Source organism: Phacochoerus africanus, chromosome 1, assembly GCF_016906955.1.
Source record: "Phacochoerus africanus isolate WHEZ1 chromosome 1, ROS_Pafr_v1, whole genome shotgun sequence".
Lineage (NCBI taxonomy): Eukaryota > Metazoa > Chordata > Mammalia > Artiodactyla > Suidae > Phacochoerus > Phacochoerus africanus.
In genome coordinates, this window is record NC_062544.1 from 283,339,062 (window position 1) to 283,357,795 (window position 18,734).

The window sequence follows — 18,734 nt, forward strand, 5'->3', positions numbered from 1 at the left end:
TCAGGTCCATGGTGACCATGACCTTGGACTAGTTCCACTGACACGAAGCCCAAAGCTCTTTGTCAGTCATGAAGCTTCCATAGTGTGGTCTGCTTTTAAAGCCCAGAGTGTGAATATCCTGAGTGTAATTCTCGGCTTAATACTTTTATCATCATGTCTGTGGGAGGCAGGTTATGGGGGCGCCCTGCAATGTGCCAGGTCGCTCGGGCAGGGTTTACAGTTTGGCTGCACACAGGGATCTCAACGTGAGTCACCAGCCACCTGGAGTAGAATCCCTGGGGGGCCATTCCACACCCTGACTCTGCATCACAGGAGGTGGGCTTTGAGTGAGTCCCTGTGCACAGCAAGCTTTCGGGGGGGAGGCTTGGGGTTCTGTTCTCGGTAGAGCAGGGGGCAGCCCTATTCCTCTCTGGACGAGAAGGGGTGGCTGGTTTTAAAGGTCCACTCGTGGGGCTGGCGAGGGGTGACATGGGAACAGTATCATCCTTTTCCTTCTTCCTTCATTTTTTGGGGGGAGGGGAACTCTTTTTCTTTTCTTACTTTTTTTTTCTGCTTTTTTAGGGCCATGCTCGTGGCTTATGGAGGTTTCCAGGCTAGGGGTCGAATCAGAACTACAGCTGCACCAGAGCCACAGCAACATCAGATCTGAGCCGCATCTGTGACCTACAGCACAACTCACGGCAACGCCAGATCCTTAACCCACTGATCAAGGCCAGGGATCGAACCCACAACTTCATGGTTCCTAGTTGGATTTGTTTCCGCAGTGCCATGATGAGAACTCCTGGAACCCTTTTTCTTTTTAAAATTTTTATTGAAGTATAGTTGATTCACAACATTGTGTTAGTTTCCGGTGTACGGCAAAGTGAGTTGGTCATATACACACGTGTGTGTGTGTGTGTGTGTGTGTGTGTTCTTTATCAGATTCTTCTCCATTATAGGTTATTATAAGATATCGAGTATAGTTCCCTGTGCTGTACAGTAGGTCGTTGTTGTTTATCTATTTTATATACAGTCGTTTGTATCTGTTAATCCCAACTTCCTAATTCATCCCTCCCCACCCCCACCCCCCACCTTTCCCGTTTGGTAACCATAAATTTGTTCTTTATGTCTGTGAGTCTGTTTATGCTTTGTATATAAATTCATTTGTGTCATTTTTTTAAGATTACATGTAGAAGTGATATCATATATTTGTCTTTCTCTTTCTGACTTACTTCAACGGTCTAGTTCCATCCATGTTGCTGCAAATGGTATTATTTCATTTTTTAAGGCTGAGTAATATTTCACTGTGTATATGTACCACATCTTTATCTGTTCATCTGTCAATGAACACTCAGGCTACTTCCTTGTCTTGGCTATTGTGAAGAGTGCTGCTATGAACATAGAAGTGCATGTACCTTTCAAATTATAGGGTTTTTTTTCAAGATATATGCCCTTGAGTGGGATTGCTGGATCATGTGACAGTTCTATAATTAGTTTTTAAGGAACCTCCATACTGTTCCCATAGTGGCTGCATCCATTTACATTCCCACCAACAGTTTAGGTGGGTTCCCTTTTTTCCACATCCTCTCCAGCATTTATTATTTGTAGACTTTTTGCTGATGGCCCTGCTGAGCTGTGTGAGGTGCTACCTTATTGTAGTTTCTTATCTTTATCTATCCCAGCTCACCTCAGATAAATGGTAGTTGATGTGGAGATAGATGGCACTAGTTCTAGTTTTTCTAAAGTCCTGTAATTCTTCTCTGAGCATCTTAATATGGGGACAGAGGCGTGTCTTGGCCTGGCTCAGCTGTAGCTGACTGCCTGGTGTACAGATTTCTCTTTTCTGTGTAGAGTCATAGGAAACTCAGACTCTTTTATCTGTCCGTCCGTCCATCCATCCATCCATCCATCCATCCATCCATCCATCCATCCATCCAGCTGTGTATCTATTCATTTGTTCAAAGTGGCCAATTTGTGTATGTCCTTGGAGTATAAGGAAAAGAAGTCTAGGGACTAAGCTAGTTAAGAGCAGAAGTGTAAGACGAAAGGAAGTGACAGTGGCCAATTTGATAGATGTTTAAGATGGTGTTGAATGTGAGACGATAAAAAGGGAGATACAAAAAAACCATTGTAGGTAACTCAGGGATGCTTTGCATGAAAGGCAAAGGGCAGATATCTTTTTTTTTTTTTTCTGTACCTGCAGCATGTGGAAGTTCCTGGGCCAGGGATGGAAGCTGTACCGCCGTTGAGACCCATACCACGCTTCGGCAATGCTGGATCCTTAACCTGCTGTGCCACAAGGGAACTTCCAGCAAATATCGTTTTATATGATATTGTTCTTCAAAACACAACGTTCTCTGAATTTTAGCAATTGCTTAGAGATAATTCTGTGGATTGTTCTGTCGTGGGATCCTTGCACCCAGATGTCCAGACACCAGTGCATTAGGGATCATCTCTTGCCATTCCTACAACCTATTCTGAGCATTTGACGCAGGAATAGAAAACTGTGATTTCAAGGAAAACTCGAAGTAAGAACATCCAACAGATTTTTTTTCAGCTGCAACCTCTGGTTCCAAAGTGCTGGAAGCCATGGATGTCAAGGCAAACCCTATCTTCCTTCACAGGAAGTCTGTTGTTTTAATGTTTTCCTAATGACTAGCATCTAATGGAATAGCACAAATTTACACTGAGATGCTACCCAGCATAAACAAGGTTTGACTTCATCCTTCTTCAGTTGGGGAAGTAAAATGCCAGGTAAGTGCTCTTTGAAACATCAGTGCAGTTCTCTCAGCCCATGGCTAGGCGGCGCTGTCCCACAGGACTTTCCCAGATGAAGCAAGGTTCTACATCAGTGGTACCTGAACCCTTGACTTGTGGCCAGTGTGACTGGCGCTGAGTATTTAATTGTATATAATTTACATCAAATTAAAGTTGAATTTAGACCACCACGTGACATGTATTGGAAAGTTCTGGCTAAGACATGGCTGTAAAAAATCAAAATGGCTTTTCTTCTCTTTCCTTCTTTCCCCAGCTTCCCCCCCCCCTCTATTTTTTGACGGCACATTTTTATTTGGTCCGGAAATTCACATGATAATCACTAACATGATAACTGCAAATTTTAACTCCTTCTCGTTTGCTTCATTAGTAAATGCCTTTTGCACAATCGCTTTTCCAGAACTGTATTCAAAGTAATGTACATTCAAACTCTCTTTAAGGAAAATGTCATTGCCATCAACACACTGGAAAACACACCATCATTGTAGTTACTTTCTAGGGCAGAAAAAATCTTTGTATTGTTAAAGTACTACTGGATAAATCAATGTAAATAAGATTACAGCAGGAGTTCCCGTTGTGGTGCAGTAGAAATGAATCTGACTAGTGTCCATGAGGATGCAGGTTTGATCCCTGGCATCGATCTGTGGGTTGGGGATCCAACATTGCCACGAGCTGTGGTGTAGGTCACAGATGCAGTTCAGATCCCTAGTTACTGTGGCTGTGGTGTAGGCCAGCAGTTATAGCTCTGATTCAACCCCTGGCCTGGGAACTTCCATATGCCACAGGTGTGGCCCTAAAAAGCAAAAAAAAAAAAAAAAAAAAAAGATTATAGTAATTTCAAAATATCTCATTTGTTTCCATCCTAAAAATGAGTTGATGACAAGGCATGACTTGAAAAACTCAATAGATGCTGGTGTCAGTTATATGTGGGTTAATCTCTGTACAGATTGGAACAAAATAGCTAACAAGAGATACCTCACCTCCCTTTTCTTTCCTGCTTGCCCTGCCCACCCCCATCCACCCTCTCTCCCATTTCCATGACTACAGAATAAAACAAGAGGGCAAAGTAAATACGAAGGAAGGCGGGTCTTGGAGAGCCGGGCAGGGCGATTTCTAGGTGAGGAGTGAATTGCAGGGGTGGTGCAGACTTGCACTAAATTCCTTCCGGGAGTGACCCTTCATCCTGATTTCCTCTGGGCTTTTGACTCCCTGTGGGTGGGGAGATGGAAATTAGAACCAAGGTCATCCTTTCAGCCTTGTCCAGAAGTAGCTGCTCAGTATGCATTTCGTTTTTTGAAAAATTTATTTTATTGAAGTATAGTGATTTACAGTGTTGTGTTAGTCTCCCATATACAGAAAAGTGACTCAGTATAAATTCTTTTTCATATTCTTTTCTATTATGATCTGTACAGGATATTGACTAGACTTCCCTGTGCTGGACAGTAAGACCTTGTTGTGTATCCACCCTCTGTATAATAGTTCGCATCTGCTAATCCCAAACTCCCAATCCATCCCTCCCCTCTCCTCCCTCCCCCTCAGCAATCACAAGTCTGTTTATGTCTGTGAGTCTGTCTCTGTTTCATTGATAAGTTCATCTGGGTCATATTTTAGAGTCCACATATAAGTGACATTATGCGGTATTTATCTTTCTCTTTTTGACTTACTTCACTTAGTATGATAATCTCTAGATCCATCCATGTGGCTGCAAATGGCATTATTTCATTCTTTTTTATGGCTGAGTAGTATTCCATTGTATATACATACCACATCTTCATCCACTCCTCTGTTGATGGACATTTAGGTTGTTCCCATGTCTTAGCTATTGTAAATAGCGCTGCAGTGAACACTGGGGTGCATGTATCTTTTCAAATTATAGTTTTTATCCAGCAGTCCTACTCCTGGGCATATCCTTGGTCAATATGCATTTCCTGTGTAAGTCAAGGTTGTCAGAACATGGAAATCACTGCTCCAACCTCAAGGAGTCATGGCCCAGCCTGGCCTTATCTACCTCTCTTTGATTTGAGGTGCATTTACTGGCAGCAGCAGACCCCATAATAGAAGGTACTCTAGACCATTGAGTATTTAAGCCCATTAAAAGGGACCAGACCTTTGACACTTGGTCATAGCAGATCAAATAGTCACAACATAGTTGGGAAACATAATCTAATTTGTAGGCAGAATCAGTGATTACACACCCTTGGCAGTGGCAAGCATCACTAAAATGTATTTTTTTCTCCTTTTGACCTTATAGGCAGTATTGATAAACCAGGTACGTCCTTGCCTACCTGGGCCATAGCTCTACTTGCAGTCTCACTGTCATTGCTTTCCATCCTGATAATTGTTCTGATTATAATATTCTGCTGCTGTTGTGCCTCCAGGAGAGAGAAAGAAGGTAATTTTTTTTGTTGTTCATATAGATGTGTATGTATACTTGAACTTTTGGTACAAGCATTGTAGTTCACTGGCTCATCAACTCTTTCGAAAGATATAGTAACATATAGAGTCCTTGAAAGGAAATGCGTGAAATTCATAGACCGGAAAATGACTTTCTCAAGGAAGGAAACCATTCCTCTGGGACCCGGGGCAACCCCTGGGAAGACAGATCTTCACACTGTGAAGAGGTGGTGCTTTTCTCACCAAAGACACTGACTGTTTGAGTTTTGTGCTTATTTGCAAGGCTCTAAGGCTATTGCAATCTGTTGTGTAGATGCTTTTTTTTTTTCCTAGAATAATACTTATCTACTTGAACACATCAAAAGATTATTATTATTATTATTTTAAGGGCTGAACATGCGGCATGTGGAAGTTCCCAGGCTAGGGTCGAATTGGAGCTGCAGCTGCCTACCTACGACACAGCCACAGCAACTCAGGAGCTGAGCTGCACCTGTTACCAGCTCACGGCAACACTGGATCCTCAACCCACTGAGCGGGGCCAGGGATTGAACCCGCAACCTGATGGGTACCAGCTGGGTTTGTTACTGCTGAGCCACAATGGGAATTCCCAAAGGATTATTTTCTATTTCATAGACTTCTGACTCTCCTTCTGCAGGGGAATATTGTCGTAGTGGGAGAAAGCAAAATATGTCTTTTGTTAACAAAAACGGTGCAAATAAAATTAGCAAAAATAATGACACGTCTTCTGAATGAGGTCTTCTGAACTATTCCAAGATTCATGAAGGCAGTGGCCTTCTGTGGGGGGTAGGCTCAACATCAGGGTGGGCTTATTCTGGAATCAGTTAGCTTGTGATATCAGAAACCACAGTGTTTCTAGGTGTTGAGTGTGTGTGTCTATCCTTGCCTTGCTCTCCTAACAGCTTCACCGACTCCTATTTGAATATTTTCTATAGTTAAATTTTTCTTCAAGTCAGAGTTTTGATGTTTGGCTACATGTCAGGTTAATTACCCTTTTTTAAAAACATTTTTAATTTTCAGCAGCACCTGTGGCACAGGGACACTCCCTGGCCAGGAATCAAACCCAAGCCGCAGCTGTGACCCACACCACAGCTGTGGCACTGCTGGGTTCTTAACCCACTGTGCTGGGCCAAGGACAGATACGTATGCTTTTACTTTTACTAACACTAACTGCCATTCGATGAGCCGTTTTGCGTGTCTGCCAGGCTGTATTACCTAACGCTTTTTTCTCGGAAGAGCTCCCTTAGTGAGATATTTCATGTGAAGTGCATGGTCCAGCCTTAAGTTGGCTAATGATCTAGACTCAGCTCCTGCATGGATTTGGTCTGTCCTTGGGGAATTTATTCTGTGATATACCCTTACTAAAAAGCAGAAATGGAAAGTCGTCAGCACGTGTTGACCTAGATTTGATGGAAATTTGTTTTTACCTGGAAATTTATTTTTATTGTATATGCCACAGGTGCATCGCTCAAAAACAAAACAAAACAAAACACTGGATCGTAGCGAAAACTCCTAGATAACTTAAATTTTAACTCAGAAGTCACTAGGATTGTGCCTTCAGATCATTATTTTCGACATTAGCTGTGAGAGCATGATGGAGAACATTCTGGTTGTCTGCATCTCTGCTCCTCTCAGGCTTTTGTTTGGTCCACACAGCCTAGCGAGAAGGTGTACGATGCTTGGTGGCCCACACAGGACATGCACTGGCTGGCGGGGGTGGCGGTGGGTGTTTCTGATTCTGATTCCAAAATGGGGAAAAGTACTATGCTATAGATGCGTTATGAGAATTAAATAAATGAATAGAATTTGTGTGATCTGTCCTAGATTTTACCCTTTATTTAACTTTGAAAAGCTGATTCACCATGGACACGACCCTTCACCTTGACATACTTGTAACGGATCCAGTGAAGTCCTGGATTTCCCCATGACAATTATTTCCATGCTTACAAATATTAAACACCAAGGGTTTTCAAAAGGACTTTCCAGGTCCTCTGTTTTATTGGTGCCTGGAGAATTCTCCTTGCTCTGACTGGTTTAATGGGGACTGAGGATGGCTGGGGACCCCACTCAGCCTGGCCTGGAGGCCTTGGGGTGGCAGCTTCCAGAGCAGCGGGAGCAGGGGCCCCTCTCCTGCAGCCCAGCCCCTATGGGAACACGAACGCTTCTATTGCCAGAGGGCGACCAGGCAGTCTTTCTCCTTCAGTTCAAGTTAAGATTGCTTCTGAGTTTCAGTGTGGCGTGTGAATCAGGAGGTGTTATTAGAAGTGAAAATAGTGAGAGTATTATCTAAAAATAAGGAAAATGACTATTTTTTTGGATCTCAGTGAAGTACAATGCCTAGGAGGCCCAGACAGGAAGGCAGAGATATAAAGCAAGCACAGCGGCTTTAGCATCAGACCGTCAAGGAGGATTGCAGTGTGGGCTCTGATACGTCCCATGGTCAAAGGCCAAATTCCCTCCAGTCCGGGAATCCACTGATTAAACGTGTTAGAATTGAATGACAGCGTTTGGGCGGTGGACACAACGGTATGAATGGATAGCACTGGTACATGTGGATTGAAAATATATTTTAGAGCGAAAGAGAAGTACTGCTTAAGCCACGTAATTCCTTACCTGTTAAGGATATGTCCTCACTGAATGGTGTCTCAGTTGTTAAAAATATTCTCATGCTAACATCTGCCTCTTGGGTTGTTGTTGACCATTAAATGAGGTGATGGTACCTTGCACGGTGCTTCCATGATGCTTGGACAGAGCAAGCACTGAGTAATGATTGACAGCAAGGACTGGGAGCAGAACATCTCTTCATGGTGGACGGATGGTGTCTTCATAACCCCAGGAATCCAGTTCAGTGTTCACTCGGTACTTGATAGGCCCCTGCTATTTTTCGGGCCCTCAGGTATCATGAACACTCATGTTTGTGGCCGTGAATAGTGGATTCTGCCTTCCTTATGCTTGGAAGTCATTTGATAGTTCACTGTGAGGGAACTTAATACCTCCTGGGTCACAAGTGCTCAGTAATATGAGGATTTAAAATCAGGGGGCTTATAAAAATTGATGAGATTTTATTTGCAGAGTCACCTCCAAGATTTTGCTAATGCAATTTTGTTCCTTTTTTTTTTTTTTTTTGCAGAGTCTAGTTATCAAAGTCAAATAAGGTGAGTTTGACATCATGTCAATTTTCTGAAAATAAGAACATGAACGAAAACCAACCCACCCATACACACACAGTTGTAGGATTTTAGGATTGAAATTAGTTATTGAAAACAGACAACCCTGAAAAACATGTATGCCAATCACAAACTCAAAGGGCAACATTAACTGTAGAATAAGATAGGTGGGTTCCTACTGTGGAAATTTGACTTGCTCACTTAGGGAAGTGGAGCTGATTGTTCCCTGGTGTCTGGCATTTGCAGCTTTTTCCACAAGAGGACACTCTGCAGCACCACTGCTGGCCCTCCTGCTTGAGTCAAGGCTAGGGATGCGAGGGCCGTTTATTTCAAGGACATTAAACAACAGGGCAGCAGTCCTGCTGGAATTTGGGGGGTGGGGGTAGAGACAATGAGACCAGCTGGGTGGCTTAAGGCAGTGAACCTGACCAGGTGGACAGACTAGGAGTGTTCACTGCTTCTACTGCCTAGTGGGGAGGGATGGAAAAATTCCTGCCATTCTCACAGCTGTCCAGAAGCAGCTGCAAGGACTTTAAAGGGAACTATGTCAAGGATGTATGATCACTGGTTTGAATGTCTGCACTATTTACATAATTATAAATGCACACAGGGGAGGGATTTTTAGACCGTGGTGGTTTTGTTGAGGGTGCTAAAACAAAAATAACCGCAGCTAGTTTTCAGTGTTTTATTAGATAATTTTAGTTTTTGAAGTGCTGGGATTTAAAATATCTTCGGGCTACATGTGGAGAAAGAAGGAATATGTTATCAATTCTCCCTCAACTCCAGTCCCTCTCTGGGGATAGTGTCGTTCCCTTTCTCTGAGGACCCCACAAAGCAGCAACCTGTATCATTTTTTATTAGTCTTGTCTGACTTACTTCACTTAGCATGAGACTCTCTGGTCCATGTTGCCGTGAATGGCATTATTTCATTCTTTTTGACGGCTGAGTAATATTCCATGGCATATGTGTACCACGTCTTCTTTATCCATTCCTCTGTCAATGGACATTTAGGTTGCTTCCATGTCTTGGCTGTTGTAAATAGTCCTACAATGAACATTGGGGGTGCATGTATCCTTTCAAATTACGGTTTTCTCTGGGTAGATGCCCAGGAGTGGGATTGTGGGATCATATAGTAGTTCTATAATTAGCTCTTTAAGGAACTCCACACTGTTCTCCATAGTAGTTACACCCATTTCCATTCCCACCAACAGCACTTATTGTTTGTAGACTTTTTGATGATGGCCATTCAGCCCGGTGACGTGGTACCTCAGTGTAGTTTTGATTGGCATTTCTCTAATAATTGCTGATGCTGAGCATTTTTTCATGTGCAAAGCAGAAATCTGAAAATACACCTTTGGGACCTGATTTAGGGCAAGAGGAGATGACAGGAAACTGACCTTGGTGGTTACGCAGGAATTTCTCTTGACTGCTGTCACCAGCGGGGTGGCAGTCTGCATTCTTCAGTCCACCATTATTGACTGTGTAATGTCATTTCCATTCTCTGGGATCTTAGGTGATTTTGAAACACAGTACAGGGACCAACAGCTATTCAGGGCAACGGGCAGAGGACAATAATAACAATAGCAATAGCCATGACAAAGGTGGTGACAGTAGGAGCTGGCATGTGCCGAGAGCCTAACACGTGTGCCAGGCCCTGGTCTGCCTTCGTGGAGGTTTTCTTCCCTCATTCTCACGAGGATTTTTAGGAGGCTACATTTCCATCTTGTAGATGAGGAGACTAGGGGATACAGAGAGGTAAAGTCATGTGCCCGGGGCTCTTGTCCAGAGAGTGGGAGGGTCCGAATGTGAACCAGCTGATCTTGCTTAGGGCCTGAGTGCAGCTCTCACCCTGAGACCCACCTGCCCCAGGCCCCCAGATTTTATCCACTTCCCCTCCCACTGTGTCAACAGCACTAACACCAGCTGCTCAGGGACTTCTACACGAAAAGAACATATGTACTTTATTCCTAGAGAATCTGTGCATGTTTATCTTAGAAAAAAGATTTAAATAAAGATAGGTAGAAGAGGAGTTCCTGTTGTGGCTCAGCGGAAACAAATCTGACTAGGAACCATGAGGTTGTGGGTTCGATCCCTGGCCCTGCTCAGTGGATTAAGGATCCGGCATTGCCGTGAGCTATGGTGTAGGTTGCAGATGCAGCTCGGATCCCACATTGCTGTGGCTGTGGGGTAGGCTGGTGGCTACAGCTCCAATTCAACCCCTAGTCTGGGAACTTCCATATGCCACACATGCGGCCCTAGAAAAATACCCAAAAAAAAAAAAAAAGGCATTTGTTTATACAGAAGGTCCTCATTATTCAATAGACTGTAGTAACCTCTATGGGAAAAGAATGAAAAGGAATGAATATATATATATGTATCTATGTATACACACACACATATATACATGTATACACACATATGTGTGTGTGTATATATACAGATACCTATATATGTATGTATATATATAATTGATTCACTTTGCTGTACACCTCAGACTAACACAACATTGTCATTCAACTCTACTCCACTAAGATTCTTTTAAAAGGGCATTTGGGGCCATGACGAATGTTGCTAAAGGATCCACTAAGCGACTTTGGCGAGGTGTAGACCAGTACTCATTCCTGTGTTGTGGTCCATCGGGGATCGTCCGCTGGTCGGTCATCCGGGAGGCAAGTGGTCATCCCGGGACGATTCTGTCTCTCCATTTCCAAAGCAGGTGTCACAGGTCACCCTTCTACCAGCAGTTTATGAGACCTCTCAAATGACACGTTTTGCAGGGGGCACAGACTTGTGTTTAGAGGTGTGTCGTCATTTGCCGTAGCTGTCCCCTACGGCGGGGCATATGGGCCGTTTGCAGTTTTGCTGGTAAAAATGGCTCAGGAATGAAGTTCTTTCAAGTAAATCTTTGTCCGTATCCTTGCTTATTTTATTTCCCCCTATAATCATTTCTTAGGGGTCAAGCACAAATATTTAACAATTTTGGATAGCCATTGCCAAACTTCCTTCCTCAGGGAGACTGCACCAATTTTTGCTTTATTTCAGAGGTTGGCATACTTTTTCTAAAAAGGGCCAGATAGCGAGTGTTTCTGGTTGTGTGGGCCACCCATGCTCTGTCACAACTCTTCGACTCCGCTGCTGTAATAGGGAAGCAGCCATGGACGATATGGAGGCAGAGGGGTTCCAATAAAACTTTATTTATAAAACAGAGGGTGGGCGGGATTTGCCCTGCGGGTCTCGCTGGCCAACCCTGCTTTTTTTGGTCACTGGTTTCTGAGAGTCGAGTACTGTCTGGAGACTAGAGTCTGTGATCTGAACATCCATTGTTGATTAATGTTTGGCTTTTTAAAATGATCTAATTCTAGGAAATCTGCAAGTGTGAAGACAAACACAGAAACTTTTCAGACAAAAAGTGGAAAAGAAAACTATGGCTACAGCTCAGACGAGCCAAGGACCACAAGTGAGTGACCAGCTGGGGCCAGAAAGACGTGGGAGGGGACGTGTTGGGGGAGGGACCGGCTCACCAAACACTGGCTTCTCGAGGCAGCTGCCTTAGTTTTTGGTGATCCCTATTTTGGGGGTAACTTTTAGAGAACGAGACATTGCAGGACTGGACATATTCTAGGAGAAGATAGCAGTAAAAATCCACCTATTTGTCTAAAGTTTAAAACAAAGTGAGATGGAAATCTCAGAGTTTTTAAAAATAATATGTATTTCTTTTCATGCTTTTGCTCTCTCTCTCTCTCTCTTTTTTTTTTGTCTTTTCAGGGCTCTCCTCTCGGCATATGAAAGTTCCTGCTAGGGGATGAATCTGAGCTGCAGCTGTCAGCCTACGCCACAGCCACAGTAACATGGGATTTGAGCTGCGTCTGTGACCTCCACCACAGCTCAGGGCAACGCCAGATCCTTAACCCACTGAGCGAGGCCAGGGATCGAACCTGCATCCTCATGGATAATAGTCAAGTTCATTACCCCTGAGCCACAAAGGGAACACCCTATGCTTTCTCTTTAAAGGGAAATTCTTCTACCTTAAAGTCTGTGAGGAGGCATTTTAATATATTTAGGGTAACTTCCCCAAAATGTCAATTAAATCTGAAACCGAGCAAGAAATCTTTTTATTCTCATTTTAAAGTAATAACAGGGGGTGTCTCTGAAGCCACTGTCACTAGTGAGCAGCAGGGATGGGATTTGAACTGAGATTTTCTGAAAGCGGGGTGTGTGTGTGTATATATATATATATATAGAAAGAGAGAGAGAGAAAGAGAGAGAGAGGGAGAGAGAGAGGCCCTACAAATTACCCCTTAGCAGTTGGGAAGGAAGACCCTGTCCTAAAAATTTTCTGGCAAGACAAATTCCATGGGAAAATTTTTGGTTAATAAATTCTTTCTTTTTTTTTTTTCCCTCGCTCTTTAGGGCTGCACCCATGGCAAATGGGGGTTCCCAGGCTAAGGGTCAAATTGGAGCTGCAGCTGCCGGCCTACAACAGGGGATCTGAGTTGTGACCTATACCACAACTCAATGGCAACGCTGGGTCCTTAACCCACTGAGCAAGGCCAGGGATCAAACCTGTGCCACAATGGGAACTCCTAATCAGTTCTTGTGAAGAGGCTCCCAAACCATTTTTCCACTAAGATTCGGGCTATATTTTTGTTGGTTTGTTTGGTTGTAACCATGGCACGTGGAAGTTCCCGGGCCAGGGATCAAACCCACACCATGGCAGTAACTGCACCACATCGATGACAATGCTAGATCCTTAACCCACGGAGCCACCAGGGAACTCTGAGGAGACTCATTCTCAGCAGCCCCATTCTTTCCATTTTCCCGAGGCTGCCACCATGTACCTTCCAAGCTGTGTGCTTCAGAGTCAAGAGAATTCCACAAAGCCTGCACAGTTTCCTTTGATAATTCCACCATGGCCTCTTGTGAAACTTCCTATGATAAAATATTTCTTCATTAGCATTTTGAGCGATCAATCAAGTACCTTGACCAGAATCATAGCCCAGACTGAAGCTCTCCGGCTCCTGTTCACCCATTTCCCTTGTGTTCCTCGTCCTCGGTCAGCTGTTAAAACTACGAGTTCATCTTGTCTCTCGATGAGACCAACGTGCCGAGAAAGGAATCGATTTGGAGCCAGCTTGCTCTAGTTTTATTTCATTAGAAAAATAAAGTCCTGAAAGTGTGTAACCTCAAGTAAACTTCAAAAACAAAACAAAAAAACCCCAGCTTTGTGGTTGAGGATTATTGAGGCCAGGGGGATTACGTAAAAGCAGGTGTATTTCTTCCCGAATCAGAATGGTTGGAATGCACGGGTGATGTGGGTTTGTCACTTACAACTCTAAACATCGTTTTTCTGTTGCAGCTTCTCTGCCTCCGAAGCGCTCCGAATCCAGTGTTCCCGAGCAGCGCGGCAGCAGGCCACCTCACCAGGCAATTCAGATCTTCTTCCTTCTTCGGGATTTTTTTTTTTTTCCATTTAAAAACCCTTGCTTTGTGGTAGATGATTATAAAACAATGCTCTTTTTCTGTTCATGGTGGAAACACGTGGCCTTCGCTCACCTCCAAGTTACCCGGACCAGGTGGAGGGAATGGGGCCATGCAGTGACTGTCCCTTGGTAACAGGTTTTGGAGGGAAAGATGGGAACTTTAGTTGGGGGCTGGTAACTTTGCGGTGTCCGTCAGACATCCACCCAGAGGATGTGTATGTGTTGTGTGTGGGGCTCCAGGCAGAGTCCCAAGTGCAGGTACTGCTGGTTGTTAAGAAATGTTTGATGGGCGCCCTTCTTTCCAAGGGACATTGACTTAAAGAAAACAGGAGTTCCCGCTGTGGCGCAAGGGGATCGGCAATGTCTGTAGCGCTGAGATGCAGGTTCGATCTCTGGCCGGCTGTGCATAGGATGCAACTGCAGCTTGGATCTGATCCCTGGCCTGGGAATTCCATGGACTGTGGGGGAGCCAAAAAATAAAATAACGTAAAATAAAATAATGAAAATAAAAGTTAATTAGGAAGCTTGAGGACACAGGACGTTCATTTTCAGACATGGAGTCCGCACTGGTTGTCACTCATGAATTAGGTTCATATGCAGAAAATATGATTCTTTATATCCAAAATGCATTAGGCGAGTATGTACCTAAACAGGACCATTTTCTGGCCTGTGCCGATGCAGCCTCAAAGGAGAAGTACTAGGACGTGCTTGGGCGGTGGTGTCCCCAATAAGGACGTCTGTTCCCCCCGTTTAGCTTTCGGGAAAGCCAGAGCCACAGACAGGGGTTTGGGCAGCTCGCTGGATCTCGTGGTCTTGGCTTTGTTCTGCCTCTGAGTCGCTGTGGGCCTGAGGCGCTGCTGCTGCTCGGGAGCCTTCGAAGCCGTTCTTCTTTCCTGGCATAGATGTTCACTGGCGTTTCCAGGCTGCTCCAGGCTGTAATATCCTCACTGCAGTTGGGGTTCAGCTTCCTCCATCCATCTTGCCAGTGATGTGTGCCTCCCAGGCCTTTTGGCGGGGGGTGGAGGGGTGGGAGGGGGCTCGGTCTGATGCTCAGCCATGAATCGGGAGGAACTAAATGATGCTATTTGCAACTAAGGTAGCCGGGCGGGAAGTCAGGGGAGGAGGGGGTCTGTGGCACAAAAGCAGACAGGTCTGGGTGACAGATCGTGAGCTCCGAGGATGTTCAAGCTGCTTCCTCGGGCTGGGAGGCAGGAAAAGAGAGATAAAATCCTTCCCATTAAGGATGCTCTCTTTGGCACAGATATCTTTGGTGGGCGAGATTGCAACACTTTCCCCTCCAAGGGGTGATTGGGTGGAAGGGAGTAAGTGCCAGACTGTGAAGGGTATTTCCTGTCAAGACCCCACCCCCGGACTGAGTGGGGGCTGCGGGCTGAGAAGGGACGTTCTCATGCCCCCACTCCCCAGCGCCAAGCGTGGGCACCCCCAGAACACATATAAGCCAATTGCTGTTTCTCTGGCTTTTCTGTGGTTACCTTTTTCTGCTCTGTGTCCTTCCACCAAGGATACAGGTCTGGGGTGGAAGAGGGGGCGGGGGTGGGAGGAGATGCAGAAGGGGGTCCCGTCAGATGATTCAATGAGGGCAAAGGGGACACGGGATCCATTTGGCTACAGGAAGGTAGAATGATGTTGGGAGCCCTGAACGGATGCATCTTAAGCTTCAAGTGTTGTTTTGAAAATAGGCAGGGTGAGAAATTGAAGAAGTTTCTGCTACTTAAACATGTAACCAGTTGAATAATCTATTGGTGGAAATAGAGCAGTGGCCACTGAGGTGTGGGCCCCTGGAGTTGATAACACACTCCTGTGTTTCTCGAAGTGTTTGCAGGGCTTCTCAGGGAGCAGAGCCTCTTGGCCAGAGCAGCAAGGTCCTTGAGAAACAAACAGGATGCGAGGAAGAGGAACTATTTTTGCCTGAGCTGGACTCTGACAAAGCGCTTTTAAATAGCTGGGTGTTTATAGGCAAAAGAACTTAGGACAAGCACATTTCTTTTCTTGTCTTTCTTTTCGTTTTTGTTTTTGCTTATAAGGGCCCCCCTTTCGGCATATGGAAGTTTCTGGGCCAGGGGGTCAAATCGGAGCTACAGCTGCTGGCCGATGCCAAAGCCACAGCAAAATGCCAGATATGAGCCTCATCTGCAACCTACACCACAGCTTTCGGCAACATCAGATCCTTAACCCAGTGAACGAGGCTAGGGATCAAACCTGCATCCTCATGGATGCTGGTTGGGTTCCTGCTGAGCCACAGTGGGAACTCCAGGACGAGCAAATTTCTGAAGAGGCCCATCTTTGATCATCAAGCAAAGGGCGCCCTGCAGGCCTGGGCTCAGGCCCTGTCTCCAGGCTGCCCGTTTGGAGAACGTGGATGTGAGAGGCACCCTGGACGTTGCCGCCTGCGAGGCACTTAAAGGAGGGAGGGAACAGACGAGAATCATATGATATTCTTATATGTGGAATGCAGAAAATGATGCAAATGAACTTATTTACAAAACAGAAATAGTCCCCCAGACCTAGACAACAAACTTATGATTACCAAAGGGGAAGCGAGGTGACAGATAAATTAGGAGTTTGGGATGATCAGATACACACAATACATAAAACAGACAACCAACAAGGTCCGACATGACAGCACAGGAAGCTATACTCAATATTTTGTAATAACCTATTAGGGAAAAGAATCTGAAAAAGAAGAGATATAAAAAACCCCGGATCCTTAACCCACTGAGCAAGGCCAGGGATGGAACCTGCGTCCTCACAGATACTAGTCGGGTTCTTAACCTGCTGAGCCACCGTGGAAACTCCAGGACTTTTATTTTTATATGAAGCCATGGGGTTTGCAAATATTTCCCATCTTGATGAATATTTAAAACAAAGAGTCCTCCTTTTCCTCTCCTTGACTCACTGTCAGTCCATCTTTTTTTTTTTTTCCTGGCTATTTTGAAGCAATTCTGTGTCTTTCCTCCCAAGTCCATCAGTTTTGGGGGGAAGCTTGTGAACAACATGAAACCTAGATCCTGTCTTCCTAACAAATCTCGCCTCTGTTGAGAAACCCAGAAATCAACTCCTGCTGCATTTAGAAAATAACGATTGCTTGTGCAACCATGGGAACGAAGGGCGAACCACAGCAAAAATCCCAGGCGTGGTCACATCTGGAGCATCGTCCTTAATGTGCGATGCTGAGGCAGCGCCATCAGCCCCAAGCTTTCCTGCTGTGACTGGGGGTCAATGAATTCAGACCAGAGTGATTCCCTTCCTGAGCCTCGCTGACATTCCACTGTGTTGTCAATTATTGATGGTGCTCCGTTACATTATTTATGATGTTAAGTGCAGCCATGGTGCCCTGGGATCCGAGCCGGCGTGCTCAGGACGGGCAGGAAAATAAGCTGCGTGCCTTTCAATCCATCACCATTCTTCCATGGGCATCGGCCCCTCAGCGGAGCAAGTGGTACGCTTGCGAGGACCTTCCAGACTGAGGATGGAAGCCCCAGGAACGCTGTCCAAGGAGATAGATGGGGGATTGACAAGGAGTGTTCTTCAAGTTTCGCCCCTTCCTTTAGAGATTGTGCATTATTTAAGGAAGGCTTTGGAGTTCCCTGGTGGTGCAGCGGGTTAAGGATCTGGCATTGTCACTGCTGTGGCTTGGGTTGCATCTCTGGCCCAGGAATTTCCTCACGTGGTGGGCGAGAACACACACACACACACACACACACACACACAAAAGAAGGCTAGAGACATTTTATGTATTCATTCAATGGTGAACATTTCCATAGGAATATTGGAAAATAAAACAAAACAGTGACTCTTGGCCATAATTTGCCTTCATACAAATCCTGGATTCTTTGAACAGGATCACTCTTTAGGCCCCGATCTCGGGAAATGTCTGGAGTGTGTGTTATTGAAAATCATAAAGAAAGACCTGTGGACACTTGCGTTCTTCTCTGCAGCCTCGTTTTATCTTGGTTGATGAGGGGAGCTTCTTTCTCAAATGTGCCTTTTACGGGGATCCTGGCCGACTAAATTGACCCTTTTCTTTCTGTCTCCAGGGACTGGATCACCGCGGGCCGGGCCCAGCAAGTCGTCCACAGGTGTCCTTTAACGTGGCCAGTCCCAAGAAGGTCAGGAATGCGACTTTGGTATAGTACAGGCGTCGCTTTGGCTGCACGTGGCTCTTGGCTGGTGACCCGTGTTCCATCATCGCTGTCTGCCACCCTAAGGCTGGGCTCCAGCTGTGCCACCATGACCCAGAAGAAGCGACGTTGGCATTGTCTCAACAGATACCTCAGAGGGAGAAAGGGCATCCACTTTCCCAGCTTTTAAAGTGGATTTTGACCTTTAGAACGTTTCAAGATTTCAGTGCATTTCGTATTTACTGAGTACAAGCTGCAAATTCATTGCAATCGTGTTTCCCATCACGCAACACTCCTGCTTGCAACCCGACGACTGGTAGATGAGTCTGTGTCCCACAGGACATGTAAGAAGATTTTATTATCTTAGGAGTTCCTGTTGTGGTGCAGCGGAAGCAAATCCAACTAGGAACCATGAGGTTGAGGGTTTGATCCCTGGCCTCGCTCAGTGGGTTAAGGATCCGGCATCTGGTGTAGGTCGCAGATGAGGCTCAGATCTGGTGTTACTGTGGCTGTGGTGTAGGCTGGCAGCTGCAGCTCTGATTCAACCCCTAGCCTGGGACTCTCCAAATGCCGTGGGTGCGGCCCTAAAAAGACAAAGAAGAAGAAGAAGTTTTTATTATCTTAAATCCCATGAAGGTGATATTTATGTATGTTTTATATATGTGGGTAATATTGCATATTATTTGTGAAAAAAAAAGGGGGGATTAAAACTTAGGATCAATCAGACATTTAAAATTGCCCAGAAAATCAGAACTCATAGGTTATAAATGATATTAAGT

The 18,734-nt window shown here is 45.0% G+C and overlaps 1 protein-coding gene across 10 annotated transcripts in view; it reads left to right on the forward strand.

Moving 5' to 3' along the window:
* IGSF5 (immunoglobulin superfamily member 5) overlaps positions 1-18,388 on the forward strand; it is a 46,016-nt gene extending 27,628 nt beyond the window's left edge. For 3 of the 10 annotated variants that reach the window (XM_047796817.1, XM_047796810.1, XM_047796844.1), the window contains 5 exons: positions 5,006-5,146; positions 8,297-8,321; positions 11,696-11,790; positions 13,690-13,757; positions 17,872-18,388. In XM_047796817.1, coding sequence (XP_047652773.1) covers positions 5,006-5,146; positions 8,297-8,321; positions 11,696-11,790; positions 13,690-13,757; positions 17,872-17,967 — 425 coding nt within the window. In that variant the 3' untranslated portion in view covers positions 17,968-18,388. Of the gene's footprint in view, positions 1-5,005; positions 5,147-8,296; positions 8,322-11,695; positions 11,791-13,689; positions 13,758-17,871 lie in introns of those variants that run through there. The other 7 variants (XM_047796826.1, XM_047796861.1, XM_047796835.1 and 4 more) reach the window with 4 other exon arrangements.
* The last annotated feature ends 346 nt before the right edge of the window (positions 18,389-18,734 follow it).